The 18,513-nt window shown below is 45.2% G+C and overlaps 1 protein-coding gene across 1 annotated transcript in view; it reads left to right on the plus strand.

Annotated features, from left to right (window-relative positions):
• CFDP1 (craniofacial development protein 1) overlaps nt 1-16,131 on the plus strand; it is a 97,409-nt gene extending 81,278 nt beyond the window's left edge. Inside the window, exons 6-7 of the mRNA XM_070399060.1 lie at nt 3,820-3,978; nt 15,817-16,131. Coding sequence (XP_070255161.1) covers nt 3,820-3,978; nt 15,817-15,907 — 250 coding nt within the window. The 3' untranslated portion in view covers nt 15,908-16,131. The remainder of the gene's footprint in view (nt 1-3,819; nt 3,979-15,816) is intronic.
• Nucleotides 16,132-18,513: the final 2,382 nt, after the last annotated feature.

The raw sequence follows: 18,513 nt of genomic DNA on the forward strand, positions 1-18,513 counted from the left end.
ACCTTGCCCTTACAGCTTAGGCTTCAGAACAGAGAAAAATCAGTGGTGCTGGTACTGCAGCAGTTCATGCTGACAGCAAATAGGTCTCCAAGGGAATTCTGGCCTCCCTCTCCACAGCTTTGGAGTCTACACAGCTGGCAAATGCCTATGGGAAACCTGTGCTGATTTACTGCCTTTCAACTCACCACAGTGCTTAGAGACGGATATGTACTGCCACAGTGCCCTCTGCAGTGTCCTTTCACAGCACAGAGAGCCACCAATCCCTGCCCAGAGCTGATTCCTTCTTGCATGCCTCAGCTTTCCTGAAAGTCTGATAGGTGAACCTTAACACAGAGATAGGGCCAGGGTAAACCTGCTTTTTGAGACCTGTGATGGAATGTCGCCAGGTTATGCCACTAAAGCTCCCTGTCAAGGTGGGAGAGTGAGTGGGAGCTGGAAGGCCTGCAGGGACCCCACATGCCAGGTTCCAGGAAGAAAGTGCCGGTTTCTCTGTTACGATGAGCCTCTGTGCGTCCTGGCTGCTACTATAAATGTGTCATTCACTTTGATTTAGCTTCAAATAAAAGAGGTAATTTTGCTTTCAAGACTATCAAATTAGGAAATTACAAACCATGTTAATGATCCAATGAAGTCAGACCTAGAAGCTTTCCCCTAAAGCATAATAGCACAGGTGACATTGTGCTGATGTTCAGGGTGAACAAGGCAAGGGCGGGGGGGGCGGGCTGGTTATGGGTTTTTGCTTTGCTGGAAGTCTCTTCACTGCTATGCAGCAAAAAATCGTTCTCTCATAGACTTCTCAAAGTGATTTGTGGGAAAGGTGGTATAATCTGGGAATATCAGAGCTGTGGGCTGAGGGGCACAGATGGTGTCCAAAGCCTGTGTTGCTGCCCCGATACAGTGGGGAACTGGTTGTTGAGAGCTGATGGGTGAATACAAGTGGAAATTGCTCCCCTTAGAATCCCCCAACTTAAAAGTGTTTTGAACACTTTTTATTCTACAAAGAGCTGCTTCTCTCCCACTGATTGGTTCTTTGATCTAGGTGACATTATTGGGTTTATCAAGTGCCTGCTATTTGCAGAACTATATCCGTGTTCTCTGGGGAGATTTGAAGTATCCACGTAAGGAAAATCCTGTTTCTCTTAAACCTTTTAGATTCCTCTCAAAGCAGAATTTTAGGTAAGGCTTTAAGTGCAGGTAGGTTATTTGGGAAGTCATCCCAGCAAGCAGGAGTGGGGGTAGGGGGTGGGACAGTGAGATAGGGAATCAGGAAAAGCCGATACAATTGTGTATTTCCAAGGCCACGAGGGCTCAATGCCACCAGAACTTCTGAGAAGCATTCAGAGTATCTCCCAGAATTGCCTGTGTGAGGACAGGAGACTGGGCCATTTGGCCACCAGCTCTTGTCCCCATGAGGGTGGTCCCAATGGCATGAACTCTACCACATGTCCAGGCATTGCTTGTGACACGTAGGCAGGGTCAAAGGAGGCCCCACAGTCAGAAATGGAAAGCCTCTAGGTGTGTGCTTTGGTGGAATGTTGTCAGCAGTGACTCTGAGCTTACTCAGAATTGACCAGTGTGGGGGACAGCTAAAATTAGAGTCCTCGAGCATCTGCTATGGAAAGGATTCATGCTATAATAGGAAAAGGACTGGGGTGCAATAGAAACAACACCAGGAGATAGCTAATCTAGAGATTGAGGGGAAGGGTCTTGGAAGGCTTCCTGGAGGGAGTGGTTTCTAAGCTGAGACAGGGCCAGATGAATTGGAGGCAAGTAGAGGTGAGGTAGAGGTTCAGCATAGGTTTCAAGGTTAGGGGTGGCAAGAGAAGATCAGGAGGAGCTTGTAAGTTAAGGAGTTTAGACTTATTATGAGAGCAATAGGGGCCCAGAAAGAGACATTTAAGCAGAAAGACATGGTAAGCTTTGTGTTTTAGAAAATTCATTCTAATAACAGCATGTAGAATAGATGCCAGGATAGAGCAAGTTGGGGAGATGGGTGAAGAGGCTCCTGAATTATCCAGGTGAAAGGCTATAACAATGTGAACCAAGTTAGTGACGGTGAGGCAGGTGAGAAGTAAAAAGACTTAACATATTTAGTTTCTAATCATGCTCTGCTCCTGGTAAAAGTGTGTGTGTGTGTGTGTGTGTGTGTGTTGATGAAGAGATTGTTGTAGGGAAAGAATTTTTAGAAAACATGATTGAAAGCTCATAAAGAGCCCTTTGGAAAATCCTCATGCAAATTGAGAAGTAAAATAGCTGTCAAAATATTTCAAGTAACTTCTCACCTTAGAGGCGAAATAGCACAGTGCACTGCTTCGTCCTGGGTCTGCATTTTCTATTGGTTTGACCTTTGTTGTATCATTTAACCTCTTCAAACTTTGTTTATTTGTTCAGCTCAAGAAAACTATTCTTATTAAGCCTTGAGATGAGGATGCCTGCCCAGCCTATTCTGAGTTGATCTGAAGCTATCAGCATGTAATGAGATAGGACCACAACAGGGAAGCTAACATCTTCTCAATCAACATGAATACAATGAGAGTGTGGAGGGGAATTTTTCAGCCCCAAGAATCTTGTGTGCAGTGTGGACACTGGCCTGTCAGCTCACTCCAGGGCAGAGACAGGGACTCATCCTTCACCAGCTCCGTGTTGCAGGGAGATGGGGTTTCAGAATGGTTAGTGTGACACAGGGTCATCTCGAAGCCGCCTCCTCCAACTCTGAGACACAGTGCTCCTCTTTCACAGGCCATTGGGGGAATAAGATAAGAAAATGTTTATGAAGGCACTTGGAGAATCAGCATTCTGGGCAAGTGAAAGTTATTGATGTTATCAGTAGGTCTTATGATGTTGTTAGCTCATAGAGGCGTTTAAATGCTTTAACTCTCTTGCATATTCCAGGGAAGCAGAAAATAACTTCCAGTTTCCTGCATGCTGGTATATTACTGGTCTTAGTTTCATGAAGAGGCCAAAAGCCGTATCCTTCCCCTAATACCACCTCTTGCTGACTAGCTGCTTTCTGTTTCTCTTATTTTATCGCATAACATTGACTGGAAACATTTGACCTGCCAAGACTTGAACTTGGGCATATGGAGTTTCTCCCACAGTCCATGATAGCAGCACCAGCAAATAGAACATAGGCTGTACATTCCCTGCTTTCAGGGTAAGGAATGTTCTCCACCTCCTGGGAAAAACCAGGACCCTGACTCACAGGAGTTGAAAGGAAACTGATCTCAGAATCCTTACAAGATATGTGACTTCTTGATCATCACTGTTGGGATCTGGTTCTCTTTCTCTTAAAAGAATTCCCTGGGGCTTTAGTCCACAAATTATGACAATGATTCAGTATGGCTAACATGTATTGCACCTTTATTCTGTGCCAGGTGCTGTTTTAAGCACTTTACAAGTAAGATACTCTATAGCATATGAGTAACTATTCACTTTGTAGATTAGGAAATCGAGGCAGATGTGGTTAAATAACTAGCCTCAAGTCGGTTAGAGCTGGAATATGAACCTAGGCATGTGATCCTAAAGCCGTGTCTGAATCATGCTCTGCTTCTCCATCCTTGCAAGCAGAGACCTGTCAGAGCATACAGAGGTCTTCGGGATTTTCTGTCCCCAGGTCCTTGAGCGGTCAGAGGAAAAGTGCATTAGACTTCTGCTCTATTTGACGTGTTCTCCATACTAGACAGGAAGTACCCTAGATCCAAACATGTCCCATTAAGATAAATACTTGAATCCAGGGAGCCCCATGCCAATCAGAAAAACCATTAATCAAGAGATTATAGTTTTCACATGCTACATGTTTTGTGTTTTCGCTTTCCCTAGATTAAAAAGATCCAGTGGAATGAGCAGCCTTTTGGGGAAAATTGGAGCCAAGAAGCAGAAGATGAGCACCCTAGAGAAGTCCAAATTGGACTGGGAGAGCTTCAAGGAGGAAGAGGGCATTGGTGAAGAACTAGCCATCCACAATCGAGGAAAAGAAGGGTAAGAAGAAAAGCTGCTATTCCTCTGAAAAACCCTAAGAACTCTGAAATAGTTTATTATGGACAGGCCACCCAATTTAAATGAAAACTGTGAGTACTTTGGTTTGTCAGTGAAGCTCTGTTCTAAGTAGGGGAGGTCCTGGCAGTGAGAATATCACTGGGGGTGACAGGAAGGGAGGGCCATGTGAGCAGCACTTCTCTTGGGGACAGCACTTCTCTGCTGATCTGAACTTGCTGAATTACAGCTCCTGTGAACTCTAAGTCACCTCGTTGATTCACATGGTCAGATGTGGCTCACTGTATCAGTCTTGGCCTGACCTGAGTTATTTGGCCTTCTGAGAAGCCAAACTAACTCAGTGCTTCAAAAGCAGCCAACAGAAGGCCTAGATGTCTCATTACCGTGGGATTTATTTTTATCCATGTCATTATGATCTAGGGTGGGGCTTCACCCTTGGCTTCAGCCTGTATGACATGCCAGCCCTGGCCATCACTTGCAACCCCTTCCTTTTCACTTTGCAATACAAAGAGAATGTCCATAAACTATGTATTTAAGAATATCAAGAAAGAAAGTGTTTAGTGAGTACTTAGGAACCACAGAAGGCTAAGGAACAAAAGCTACTACGGAAGTGGGTCCATGGTTCAAGGTCAACACTCCCCACTCCTAATAGTGACAGGAAGTGCTGTGTGGCTCATCAGACAGTCCTGGATGTTCATCACCCCTCCCCTCACCAGTAAGGGCTCTCTCTGAGGCACACTGGACGTCTCTGAGGCTTAGCTCCTTCCCCAATAAAATGGAATAATGATACCACCCCTAGTGGTTGTGAGGATCTTATGAAATACTACATGTAATATATGTATAATACATACAAGTAATATACATAAAGCCCTTTGCAGAATGCTTGTCACATAAAGTCATGCATTAAGTGGTAGGCACTTAGATTATTTACAAGCTAAACTATAATGAAGACAGATGAGGGATTTATTTGGAGGGTTATGTATTTTAAATTAGGCTTTAAGATTATTTGAGTGTACTTGGAAGCTGATTAGTATCAGTAGAAAAACATTTTTTTTACTGACTTTATGAGCTTATTTAACTGCCAGACTTCTAAGTTAGTCTGTCAAAGATGGAATGTCACAGAACAGAGGTGGAAGTGCCAAAGCCACCTGGGAAGGCCCAGGTAAAGAGCAGACAGGAGTCAGTGTTATCTAGAGAAGGCTTCTGACATTTGCCCCAAACTTCCCCACTCCTTGACTCAGCTGTACTCACTCACATTTGCCTAGTGATCTAAGGCAGCAAAGGAACTACCAGTGTGTTTCTCTCAATATTGATTACTAGAGGCCCGGTGCATGAAAATTCATGCACTGTGGGGGTGTCCCTCAGCCTGGCTTGTGCCCTCTCACAGTCCAGGAGCCCTTGGGGAATGTCCGACTGACAGCTTAGGCCCACTCCCTGTCTGCAGGAGGTGACGGGAGGTGACTGGCGGGCCAATTGGGAGACAGCGCCAGCCGGCCACAAGTGGCCAGCCCTGCCCCCCCATCGCCCCACTGCTGCCACTGCTGCTGGTGGCTTTCCTCTGCGGCAACTGGAGGGACTATCAGGACGGTGACGCCCCCCCCCCCAATCACTGTCTCCTCCCTCTGCCCACTGGCACCCACCTTGGCTGGCCTGGCACTGCCCACTGGCTGGCCCTGCCCCCCTTCTACTGGTCGTTCCACTGTTCGGTCGATTTGCATATTAGGCTTTTATTATATAGGATATGGGTTGGACAATGTTCATTCTGCTTGAGCTTATAGAGGTCTTATAAAAATAAGGAGTGATGCTTTAAAGATAAGGGACAGTTAATAAAATTAAAACTGAAAGAGAACATGAGATTGAAGAAGTCATCTCCATGAGGAGGACTTTTCAGGCAATGGAAAATCGAGGAACTGGGTTAGAGAACAATTGATTGTGTGCACCTTTTAAATTCACCACATATATATAACTTCTTGTCTGCTGTGGGCAACTCTCTCAGCTCTCATTATTTGGAAAATGTCCATGTGTTTCCTCATTCTTGAAGGAGACAGACGCACACACACATGTAAACAGATGAAATATGAGTCTCTCATATCTTTTATCTACACACACGTCATACAGAAGTCTCTATATTACGTGTGTGTAGATAAGTGCTTTGCTTTTCCCTCCTTCTCTGAGACTTTTCCCCTGGCCAGGTGATTCTGCAGGTCTGATCAAGTTTTTCCAAGGCAGATCTGATAACTTCTGTGCTTTGCCTTTGGCTATTTTTACCCTCCGCTCACTTGCTTACCTAGCTCCTGCAGACAGATCAAAGGGCCCAAACCCCATCCTCTGGGTGTTTGTCCAAAGTTCAGGGAACAGACCCTTGTACAGAGCTGCTAAGTCAGAGTCATACTTACCTATCTCTTTAAATTCACCCCTTAAGTCAGAGGTGGGGCACCTTTTTTCTGCCAAGGACCATTTGAATATTTATAACATCATTTGTTGGCCATTCAAAATTATCAACTTAAAAATTAGCCTCTTATATTTGTTCAAACATTTAATTAACTCACCCCTAATGCCTTGGCAGGGCCAGACCAAATGGTTTCCTGGGACTTACATGCCCTGCAGGCCGCACATTCCCCACCCCTGCTAGGAGCTTCCAATGCACAGCCAGGGTTGAGAATCACTTAGACCACAGCATCAGAATTCTAAAGATGAATTAACTAATGTCACCCCAATTAATTTAATAAAAATTTTAAAAAGTCTAGAGATGAGAGCAAGACAATCAGCTGCTGGGTGAGCCTTTCCAGCACATGGTAACTAGAGAGCCAACTTCAAAACATGATATCAAGAAGGGCAAGAAGATTCCTATTGAGAAGTGTGCCCAGTGCCACAGTGTTGAAGAGAGGGAAGCACAAGAACCAAACCTGTAAGGTCTTTTTGGGCAGAGGCAGGTCAGGCCCCCAAATTCTCCTACACAGATGCCAACAAAACCAAAGGCATCATCTAGGAAGAGGATCCTCTGCATGAAGATGTGGCGAATCCCCAGAAGTGTACCCCTGGAACAAAGTGATCTTTACTGAACAAAGAAGGGGAAAGGGCACATACGATAATGTCTCAAAAAGCTACCTTTGCGTGATGATTGGCCTCCACCATATTCATTATGAGATCGCGACCTTTTTACAAGCACCTTATTTAAGTTGATCTCATGTATAAGAATTCAGGTCATGACCCATGATAAAATTATTCCTGTTATGCAGTTCTGGTTAAAATAAGATTGGATTGGAGTTAAAAGGTTGTTGTGCTTTTTGTGTTTTGATGTTAATTCCAGTTTAATAAGTACTATCATGTTTTTGCCCTTGTAAAGATTTGATAGAATTTGAAGCTAGATTTGTTATTATTTCCAATTTTTTAAATAATGATTTTGCTATCTTAAAATATTCACATAAGGGAACAAGGCGCCTTGAGAAACAGCAGGCACAGAATCAGATCTGCAAAGAATTTTTAGGCAATGGAAATATCAGGTACAGATTTTTAACTTTAAAAAAATACCCTCACAGATTTGAAAAAGACAAAAGTAATTTCTAGAAAAATATAATGACCATAATTAAAAACTAAATGATTAGATTTAACAATAGATGAACCAGCTGAACTGGAAAACCGTCAGAAGAAATTAATTCAGAATATAGTTCACAAAGACAAAAAATATGGAAGGGAAGTTAAGCACCTCGGAGGACAAAGTAGGAAAAGATGAAAGACACCTCTTTATAGACTTTTTAAAACACAAAAAATCCCAAGATAAATAAAATAGAAATTCAAACTAGACATAAAAGAGTAAAACTGCAGAAAACCAAAGACGAACAGAAAAATCTTAAGAGCAGATTTCACAGAAAAAAGACATTTCTGTGAAAGGAGGGGCATTAGACTGACACATGGCTTCTTATCTGCAACAGTACAAGCCAAAGACACTGGAATGATTTGCTCAGAGTGCAAAAATAAACAGCCCCCAACCTAGACTTCTGTATTACGTGTGTATAGATAAAGATATGAGATTCATATCTCATCTGTTTACGTGTGTGTGCGTCTGTTTGTCTCCTTCAAGAATGAGGAAAAATATGGACATTTTCAGAATAATGAAAGCTGAGAGAGTTGCCCCTAGCAGACAAAGAGGTGTGTGTGTGTGTGTGTGTGTGTGTGTGTGTATACATACATACACACACACATAGTGAATTTAAATGAGTGCTGATTATATAAAACAATAATGTTAATGTCTTGTATAGTGTTAGGTGTTTTTTTCTTTCTTTTTTTTAATCCTCACCCGAGGATATTTTTCCATTTATTTTTAGAGAGAGTGGAAACGAGAGGGAAAGACAGAAATATCTATGTGAGAGAAATACATTGATTGGTTGCCTCCTGCACACACACCCCAACGAGGGCCCAGGCCAGGGAGGAGCCTGCAACCGAGGTATGTGCCCTTGACTGGAATCCAACCCAGGACCCTTCGGTCTGCAGGCCAACGCTCTATCCACTGAGCCAAACTGGCTAGGGCAGGTTTTTTTCCTTAAAGCCAGATAATATTAAAACACCTGGCAACTAATATATAAAAGTTGGAAGATGGTAAGTGGAGTTTAGTTTTTCAAAGATCTTGTATTATCCAGGAGGAGGGTAAAGGTATTGATTAAATGTGCATATTTGGATAAATTCCAAAGGAATGGAGAGAGAATAATGAAATGATTTGTGAAAGAAGACCCTAAAAGAGAATTAAAGAAACCAAACATGCAGGACAAATAATAAGCACAAAATAAAATGATAGCTTTACAACTTAATGTATATTAGACAAAATAGACTTTAAGGCAGATACATTACCAGAAATAAAGAAGGCAATCTCATCATGATAAAAATGTTCAATTTATCTGGGAGATAAAATAATGCAAATTCATATATACCATTTTGCATTATCTACTGAAACTCAGTATAGTTATTCCCTGTGACTTAGCAATTTCACTCCTAGCTATATTCCCAACAGAAATTCAGTTATATATTCCCCAAAAGACAAATGTGAGAATTTAAATAACGGTACTTTTCATAATATGCCCAAACTAGAAACAACTCAGATGTCTATCAATAGTGTGACAGGCAACACGTGATATGTTCACACACGGGGATGCTCTTCAGCAATGGGAAGGAACATGAATAAATTTTAATAACATAACACAAAGATGTTCATGCAGTATGATTTCATTTCTATGAAGGCCAAAAACAGGCAAAACTAGTGTGTTTGTTAGGCACAAAAGCAAGTCACAAAAGAATACACATAGTGTAAGTCTTTGTCAAGTTCAAAATGCAGCACAACTAGCCCGTAACATGGAGGGAACAGAGACTTGAAAGGAGAGCAAGGAAAGGCGGGCAAGCTCCCACCTGGCCAACCTGGGTGCTGGGTGAGCTGCAGAGGCCTCCTCGAGGCTGGCAGCATTCTGCTTCTTGAGCTGGTGATGGCCACATGCCTGTTTACTTTATAGCAATTCATTTGTCTTGCACATTTTATATACTTTTCTCTCTGTGTATTTGTGTTATGTTTTACCATAAACTGAATTGAAACTGAATACAAATCCTGTCTTTACTACCAACCTGCCAAGTGCTCTAGTCCCAAGTTCTTTCTCTATAAAGTATACCTGTCAGGTTTATTATGGGAATTAAATAAGTAGAGGAAATGCCTGGCATGTTTGTAAATAGGAATCCCTCCCCACCCCCACCCCACTCCCACCTCCACTCCTTTCTCCCATTTGCCTTTATTGACCACCCCAAGTCTAGGGCCTTACAGAAAAGCTGGGTGCTTTATTCCTTTAAATCCCTTGCTGGTGTATTCCTGCCAGCCCTTTAGGAATACTTTCCACAGTGGGTGCAAATACAGCTTGGGGGCATCTCCTCCTACTCTCCCTGGCAGACTTTTCTTCCTTCTCTGAGCTTTTAAACTTGGGAAGTCCCAGGGCTGAGCTCCTCACATTCTCTCCCCTAACAAAGTTCACTAGTTCCACAGATTAGGTATGTTTTTCTGATGACTCCCAAAAAAGTGACCATTCCATTGATCTCCAGACTCCCATATCACTTTTTAGTTGACATCTCCATGTCCAAGGCACACATTAAAGTTAACATCCCAAACTACATGCCTATTTTTTTTCCATAAACAGACTCCCTTAGACTTCTCAAAAAATGGCACCATCGTCATCCGCCCAACTGTTAAAAGGGAAACCTAGGAGTCATCCTTGGTTTCCTCTCTTTCCACTCATATCCTGCCCACCTCTCATCCTCTTCTCCCATGCTCATGGCAGTCCAGTCTCTAGTGCTCCTCCAGACACTACTCCACAATGGACTCCCCTCAGATGCCACTCTCTAGAGCAATCCCACCCCAGGGACCCTCAATCACATCACCCTGTTTGATTTTCTCCATTACACTTATTACCAACTGGTGCATGTCATTGTGTTTGGTTTCCTAAATAGTAAGTTCCGAAGGATGGGGTCTGGTTCACCACTCTGTCGCCAGCACCCCTAAGTGCATCTGCCCAGAGTAGGTGCTGAGCCACTGCACTATCTCAGTGCTCGTCCCTCTGGCTAGCTGACAGCCATAACTTTGATTTGGAGCCCAGTAGGATTAGAATTCACCACCTAGAAAAGAAGGGTAGAATACATCCCAATGATGTCTCCACCCAGGCATCATTTTTGGTCAGCAAAGTTGGTTATACCAGCCCTAACCAGTTTGGCTCAGTGGATAGAGCATTGGCCTGCGGACTCAAGGGTCCTGGGTTCGATTCCGGTCAAGGGCATGTACCTTGGTTGCAGGCACATCCCCAGTGGGGAGTGTGCAGGAGGCAGCTGATCAATGTTTCTCTCTCATCGATGTTTCTAACTCTCTATCCTTCTCCCTTCCTCTCTGTAAAAAATCAATAAAATATATTTTTTTAAAAAAAGTTGGTTATACCAAAGATGCTTTTCCTTTGAGCCCAGATTCCCAGGGCTGGGTCCAGCATTTCAGGATACGTGTTAGCAGTCTGCACTTGAGGCGTTTGGCATTGCTTCCCTCTCACTTATAAGTGATCCCACAGGTTCCCCAGCAGCAGAGGCCAGCAGGCTTTGGGGAAGGGATTAGTGCATAGAAAATGAGAGATATGCAGGTTTGGTTTGGGCTGATGATTGGAAACCAGGTGTGCTTGTGATTTGGAGAGGCATGAAGGGGAGAACAGAGGCATGGGGAAAGCCCCTCCTCCAAGGTAAACCGAGCCCCAGGAAGTTTCCAGGCAGATTCTCCAAAGAATCTGTTTCCATGACCCCCAAGAGTCACTCTTTCAGAACCAGCCCAGTGTGGAGGTGAGATGGGAGGAAAGCAGTGGAGAAGAAAGTTAAAATCACCACCCTGTCACTCCGGCCCTCAAGATGTTTGCCAGTTTCAGCTCTTCTGTGGAAGGGGAGACACAGGCTTGGGCACTATTGGACAGATTGCTTCTTTCAGTTGCATTTCTCAGGGCAAAAAGTGCCCACCTCATTACACCCACCCCATAGCTTTATTCTAGCCTCGGAGCACCTCCACTGCCTGTTGCTTTGGTGTTGGGTGTTGAAGTTCCCCCTTTCCTTCTTGTGTTTGTGCTGCACTGAATGCATATTGGCTGTGCTTGCAGCCAACTAATAACGCAGCCCTGAAGTTCTGTCCCTGCTTCAGTTGTCCCTGCACCTCCCTGTGCTTTTTCCTTCGCTGGCCAGTGGGCAAGAGGTCTCTGGTGGCTGGGTGACCAGCATGGAACGGGGCTTTTGGGGGTGAGCACACCCATTTGGAGGTGAGGGTCTTCCCACCCTCACAGACCTCTGATGTCTCAGGAGGATGGGTGGTCACCCTCTCGTTTGTGATGTGGGCTTCCAGAAGTAGGTGCTGACATGCTCCCTGGAAGCATTTTCTATCCTTCTCTTGTCCTTTTCCATTTTCCCTTCCCTCCTCATGGGCCTGGATCTCACGAAAATTGGTGGCAGAAAAGTAATTTGGGTTGAAAGAGCAAAAAGATGTCAGAGCCTGTTGTGTCTAACCTGGTTCTGAAAGGAAAGGCTAGAAAATCCCTGAGGTTTTGATGCTATTAGCACATTTTATTAATGAAAGTGAAGAACTGCTGTCTCTTAAATGGGCCACATAACGCAGTAGTGGAGGGAAAGGATGACACCCCTACGGCCCGCTTCCCAGTGGACTAGGCCAAATCAGCCTTGGTCCCCCGAGTGAGGGTACAGCATTTCAGGTCAGAAAAGCACTTGTCAGCTGGCAGTTCTCTTCTGGGACTGTAACCTGCTTAAAGTGCCTGGAAACTTCCTGGGGCTCGGTTTACCTTGGAGGAGGGGCTTTCCCCATGAGCCTTCCCCTTTCTGGAGCATTTGGTCCCTTGGTCCCTGTTCCAGCTGTCCCAGATTGTGAGGCTTTATAGTAAGCAGTCAAGTCAGAAATGGGAAGCAAGAATCCTGAAGTGCTCATAGCTATTTGGGGTTTTATTGTTTACAAAGCAGTTGTCACGGTTTCATTTTATCGTTAGAGTGGCACAGTAATTTTCATTCCTGTTTTACAGAGAAGAAAAATAAGGCACCGTATCTTGCCCAGAGTCACACAAATAGTAAATGCCATCCTCATCCTTGGCAGTTTTTCTCTCTCTCAGTGGTGGGGCGTCCCTGTCCAATAGAAATTTTGTTCCTGGTCAGCTCTTGGCAGTAAACCAAAGCCATCACAAGGACCCCGTTAGCAGCTGCAGATGGTTGTGAATGGGGGAATGAAGTCAGCAGACCTGTCTTGATGGCCTTTGTCTGGAGTGCCCTTGAGAATTCAGTTGCATTCTGCACATGTGCCCCTCTTTGCTGCCTGAGGCCTCCCCTAAACCTGAACTCTGCCTGCATCTGCCTCTTTAGCACCCAACCTGGCTTCACTGTTGATAGTCTCAAGGTCAGCTGGACCAGCACAACTATCAGGAACCTTCAAGGCCATTATTCATGCTCAGCATGCATCCTAATTTAAGTATCGTTTCCTCTTCTTTATTTTTTTAAAATATACTTTATTGATTTTTTACAGAGAGGAAAGGAAAGGGATAGAGAGTTAGAAACATCCATGAGAGAGAAACATCATTCAGCTGCCTCCTGCACACCCCCTATCGGGGATGTGCCCTCAACCAAGGTACATGCCCTTGACTGGAATCGAACCTGGGACTCTTCATTCCACAGGCCGACGCTCTAGCCACTGAACCAAACTGGTCAGGGCTCTCTTTCTTTCTTTCTTTCTTTTTCTTTCTTTCTTTCTTTCTTTCTTTCTTTCTTTCTTTCTTTCTTTCTTTCTTTCTTTTTAATTGTCTTCTTTATTTTTTAAATATATTTTTATTGATTTCAGAGAGGAAAGGAAGAGGAGAGAGAGAGAGAAACAATGATGAGAATTATTGATCAGCTCCTCCTACACACCCACTATTGGGGATTGAGCCCGAAACCCGGACATGTACCCTGACCGGGAATTGAACTGTGATCTCCCGGTTCATAGGTCAGTGCTCAATCACTGAGCCACACCGACTGGGCCACTTCCTCTTCTTTAAAAGAAAGTCAAGAAGAAAGACCACAAATTCTCAAAGCCACATACCATACTTCCTTTTCCTTACCACTGACCTGCTCTCTCAGACAGGTAGCACTGGATCGTGGCTCTCTTGAAACATGCCCTAAATTCCTCTTGAGCTCCAGCTCACCCCTTTTTTTTCTGCTGGAACTTCGAGGGGCATTTAAAGCACACTGCTATCAAAACTCTGATCCCCACTGTGATCTTCACCCAGGGCTGGTTGGCTGGGGTGGGGAGACATGGTGGTTGTAGTGTGACAGAGCCCTTCAGTTGATTTTGATTAACAGTCCCCACTGGAGAATCCTGGGTCCTTTGGTGACAGATGGAAGGGGAATTTGTTCTGCCATGTGTCTTCCTCCCCATTAGTCTCCCTTATTTTCTCTGTGTATCAAAAAGGGATCCCGTGTCTGTGGTTTCTCCGTCTAGCAGGGAATCTGAAATTCAAATTTAATGGGCATCCTGTATTTCACTTGGGAAATATGACAACCTAACCCTGAGGGCTTATGTCAAACCTAGGAGCAGACCCTGCCCTTGTGTTTCTAGCCATTCTGGCTTCTAGTTGGCAGGGGTTTTTTTGTTTGTTTTTTTAAAATATATTTTTATTGATTTCAGAGAGGAAGGGAGAGGGAGAGAATGATAGAAACATCAATGATGAGAGAGAATCATCGATTGGCTGACTCCTGCACCACCCACACTGGGGATCGAGCTCGCAACCCGGGCATGTGCCCTGACCAGAAATCAAACCATTGACCTCCTGGTTCATAGATCGACCCTCAACCACTGAACCACGCTAGGCTCTAGTTGGCAGTTTTGACACAGCCCCTTAGTTCCTGATCCCAGACCAGGTGGTAGCTGGCTACTAGTTCTAATAACACGCATCTAGAGAGTTGACTATTCCTCTTGGATCAATTGTCCTCAGGACCCTGACAGAAGCTAGTTTCCCAAAGTGATGGTGATAGCATTCACTGCCATTTTGTTGAGCACCTTCTCTGTGCTAGCTAAATTGGCAAGGTTATGTGGCTTAGTCAGAGTCAAATAGCCAGCAAAAGCAGAGTCAGGATTCACAGTTAGAGCCATCCTCCCTGTAGTAAGGCATAGGGCAGCTTGGCTGGAAAGCAGAAAGGAAAGCCTGCATTTCACAGGGTGCTGTGAGAGGGAAAGCAAGGTCTGGGACTCAGCAAAGGAGCATAAGTTCCTAAAGCTGGTAAGGTTCTCACCATAAACGCAATGACCTTGTAATGACAGATGCACATTTTCCAAGATGCAACAAAGAAAAATTAGTGCAGAGATTCAATTATGTGTCCCATTGTCAATGGCAATTTTGCTCTCTCAAATAGATTAATTAGCAGTAGAGATCCCCCTCCCTCGGGCAAATCTCGGCACACTTTATGGCTAGAAGGAGTATTGAAATGCAGCTGTGTCTCGCCTGCCTGCTTCATCTCTGTGCTTCCTTCCCATCCTGCCTGGGAGGACCCAGGGAAGCCTTGTCTACTGAACCTGGCCTCAGATTTAGGGAGCTAGTCACCGACCTTTTAAGGCACCCCAGTATGTGGACTATGGACAGCAGAGGCACTTGATCTCATTTACTTATAATAATTTAGGGAAAGGTCTCTTCTGTCAGCCTGGAAGCAACCTGGTCCCAACTGGGTGGAGGATATATGGAGGAGGGAGGGTGAGGGGAAGGGAAGGGGGGAGGCAGTGAAATACCTTCTAACGTGAGCGCTCTATGTACCTCTTCACTTCACCTTCCCTGCAGCCCTGTAAGGTGGTTTTTGCTACACTTCTCCTTCCATTTTCAGATGACCTTTTGTGACATTTTGATGTATATATGCAGGGTGCATGGCCTCCTCTCCCCATCAACTCAGCACACCACTAAGTGAGCTGGACTCTGAACCTGTGCTTGGCTCCGCCCCTGTTCTCTCTTTAAAGCCTTGTTAACTTTTTTTGCCACCAAAGCCTCTCATGTCCTTTCCCTTTGATAAGTTATTGCTTTCTTTTTTCATTCACATCTAAACCAGAAACATCCTTGTTTAGACCAAATGTGAGGGTCGTGTTACTGAGAGTCGTGGGTGGTCATTCTGGGCACCAACTGTGGTCATCTGTTTGTTTTTGCTGTGACTGGTGATCCTGCTGCCCAAGTGGATCTGTTCACACCTGGGGGGATGGGATAGTGCAGTGGAGACACTTTCTCTTACAGGATTCTGACAAACATCTTTTTCATTTTCTTCCAGGTACATTGAACGGAAAGCTTTTCTAGACCGAGTGGATCACAGGCAGTTTGAAATTGAGCGAGATCTCAGGCTGAGCAAAATGAAACCCTGATGGTGTGGGGGGACATCGTAGCGGCTTAATCCTGTTTACAATGTGAGCTTCTTGTGGGTCTGTGAAATGTCTCTAGTGTTTCTCCTCGACTGTTTCCCAGCAAGACCTTTTTTTCTACATTGAATTTCTATCTTTGTATCTTCATCTCACAGTTTCATTCATTTTTACTTTTAAAAGTTTGTTCTTAAATAAAAGTTGGTCCTATAAGAGGCTGGTGAAGTTGATGACACCACTCGCCTTCTCTTTATTACATTCCAGGCCTGTCCAGCTGGCCAGGGTGAGGATGTGAACTTGGGGGCCATGGGGCTCTTTCTGAAGTCGGCCTGGCCCTGGAGACTGATAGCAGGGGGGCTCCCTAGTCTTGGTGCAATGCCAGGTCTCTGGGCAGTTTAGTTCTCGGTTCTATCTGTGCTTCTCTCCTTGAATGGGATCCCAATTACTGGTATTAAGTAAGGCTGAGCCCTAGCCAGTTTGGCTAAGTGGATAGAGCATTGGCCCGAGAACTGAAGGATCCCAGGATCCCAGGTTTGATTCCGGTCAAGGGCACTTACCTCGGTTGCAGGATCAATCTCCCAGCCCCAGTAGGGGTGGGTGCGGGAGGCAACCAATTAATGTGTCTCTCATATTGATCTCTCTCTCTCTCTCTCTCTCTCTCTCTTCCTCTCTCTCTTTCTCTCTCTTTTTCTCTAAACATCAATGGAAAAAATACCCTTAGGTGAGGATAAAGAAAAAGCAGCCTCAGAGCAGGCTTTCATTTATGTGTCATTGGCCATAGCTGGGTCCTTTGACCGCCCCTGGCTGTGGCGGAGGCTGGAAAAACCTCTGACCTGGGAGACAGGAAGTGGGCTGAATGGGGAAGATTAGGGCTAGGTGATAGGTCAGCCAACCAGTGGTACCTCGTACACTCAGTTCTTTGTAATAAACAAACAGGCTTTTCTCCATTTGGTCTTTAAAATTGTCTCAGAGGAGTGGGTGGAGTTAGAGATGAAACAAGATAGGCCATGTGTGTTGGTAACTATTGAAGCTATACATCAAGTTCTTTATATAGACTTAAATTTTATATAGACTTACAATGTTCATAATCCTTTTTTAAATTGAGGCAGAATTGAGCTGTGTATAAGGAAAGGTTGAAGTGCTCTGCCTAGTCCAGGACAGAATGGGTGGCCTCCTAGAGCAGCCCCTCCCCCACAGGTCTGGCAGTGGCCAGGAATGAATTGGAGGGGACCCTGGTATAGGAAGAATTGTGCCCCACCATCTAAGATCCATCTCCCAGATGTGGAAGCACCTTTTCTAACCCTAACATTCACTCTTTACTGTGTGGCTCAGTTCCAAGGGACAAGAACTGGCCAGCAAGACAGGTTCTCGGGCGTGGACAGCTGGTCTCTCCAAATGAATGGCTGTGTCTTATAGGTGTAAACCAGGCCCCAGGAGATGTTGTGGCAGAATGCACAGGAGAACGATCAGCCAGCACTCTGAGGGAGGAAAGTTTAACCTTTATTTCACAGATCTGCTAGTCCAGGGGAATTCCGGATCCAAAGCCTGAACTGAACTCGTGGGGAGGCTCTGACCTATATATATCTCCTCCTGTGGCGGGCCCCTGAGGGTCCCCCCAGCTCCACCCAAGTCAGTCTTGGCAGAACCTTGGAGGCATGCTCTGCAGCTCCGCCCAAGTCAACTGTGGCGGGGCCCTGGGGTTAGGCTCTGCAGCTCCGCCCAAGTCAACTGTGGCGGGGCCCTGGGGTTAGGCTCTGCAGCTCCGCCCAAGTCAGTCAGAGTGGGGATTTAAGACTACAGGGTTTTTTTTGTTTTGTTTTGTTTTGTTTTGTTTTAATATATTTTATTGAGTTTTTACAGAGATGAAGGGCGAGGGATAGAGAGTTAGAAACATCGATGAGAGAGAGAAACATCGATCAGCTGCCTCCTGCACACCTCCTACTGGGGATGTGCCCGCAACTAAGGTACATGCCCCTGGCCGGAATCGAACCTGGGACCCTTCAGTCCGCAGGCCGACGCTCTATCCACTGAGCCAAACCAGTTAGGGCTAAGACTACAGTTTTAACCAGATACTGAACTAGGTTACAAGCGCCCCCGCCCCCCCCCCCCCCCCCCCCATTTTCCTTTTCAATGTGCGTCTTCTTGGCCCTTCCTGACCATCCCCAGTGGGTTGAGCGCCATGGCTCTAGAATAGAGTGTCTGCCTCCTGCCAAGCAGAGGAATAAGGTGTAAGAGAATAGGAAGGAAATGGCATAGCCACTATGAGGCAGGCCTGCATGACTCAGTGAGTGGTGAACTCTGGAGAGGGTGAGGTGGGCTAGAGGTAGGCATGGTCCAGCCTTGGGCCTTCCTCTTGGTCATCTGTGCTGCTGTCTGAAACCCATCTGAACCTACTTTCTCGGCCAACATTGTACCTGTCCAGACCTCTTCTTACCTCACTCAGAGGACAGAGCTGCCTCAGCGAATGCCTGGCCTTACTCGGTGAGCCCACTGAGGCCAGGCTGGGTGGTGAGTTTGATTGAGGTGTGTTCGTCTTCAGTCAGGAATCACCTTTTTCATCAGTCTTATTTGAACCACAGCAGACACTCTCTAACCCACAGTTTTAAGAACAA

Source organism: Myotis yumanensis, unplaced genomic scaffold, assembly GCF_028538775.1.
Source record: "Myotis yumanensis isolate MYYU_CA2020_CCGP unplaced genomic scaffold, mMyoYum1.0.hap1 SCAF_18, whole genome shotgun sequence".
NCBI classification, from domain to species: domain Eukaryota; kingdom Metazoa; phylum Chordata; class Mammalia; order Chiroptera; family Vespertilionidae; genus Myotis; species Myotis yumanensis.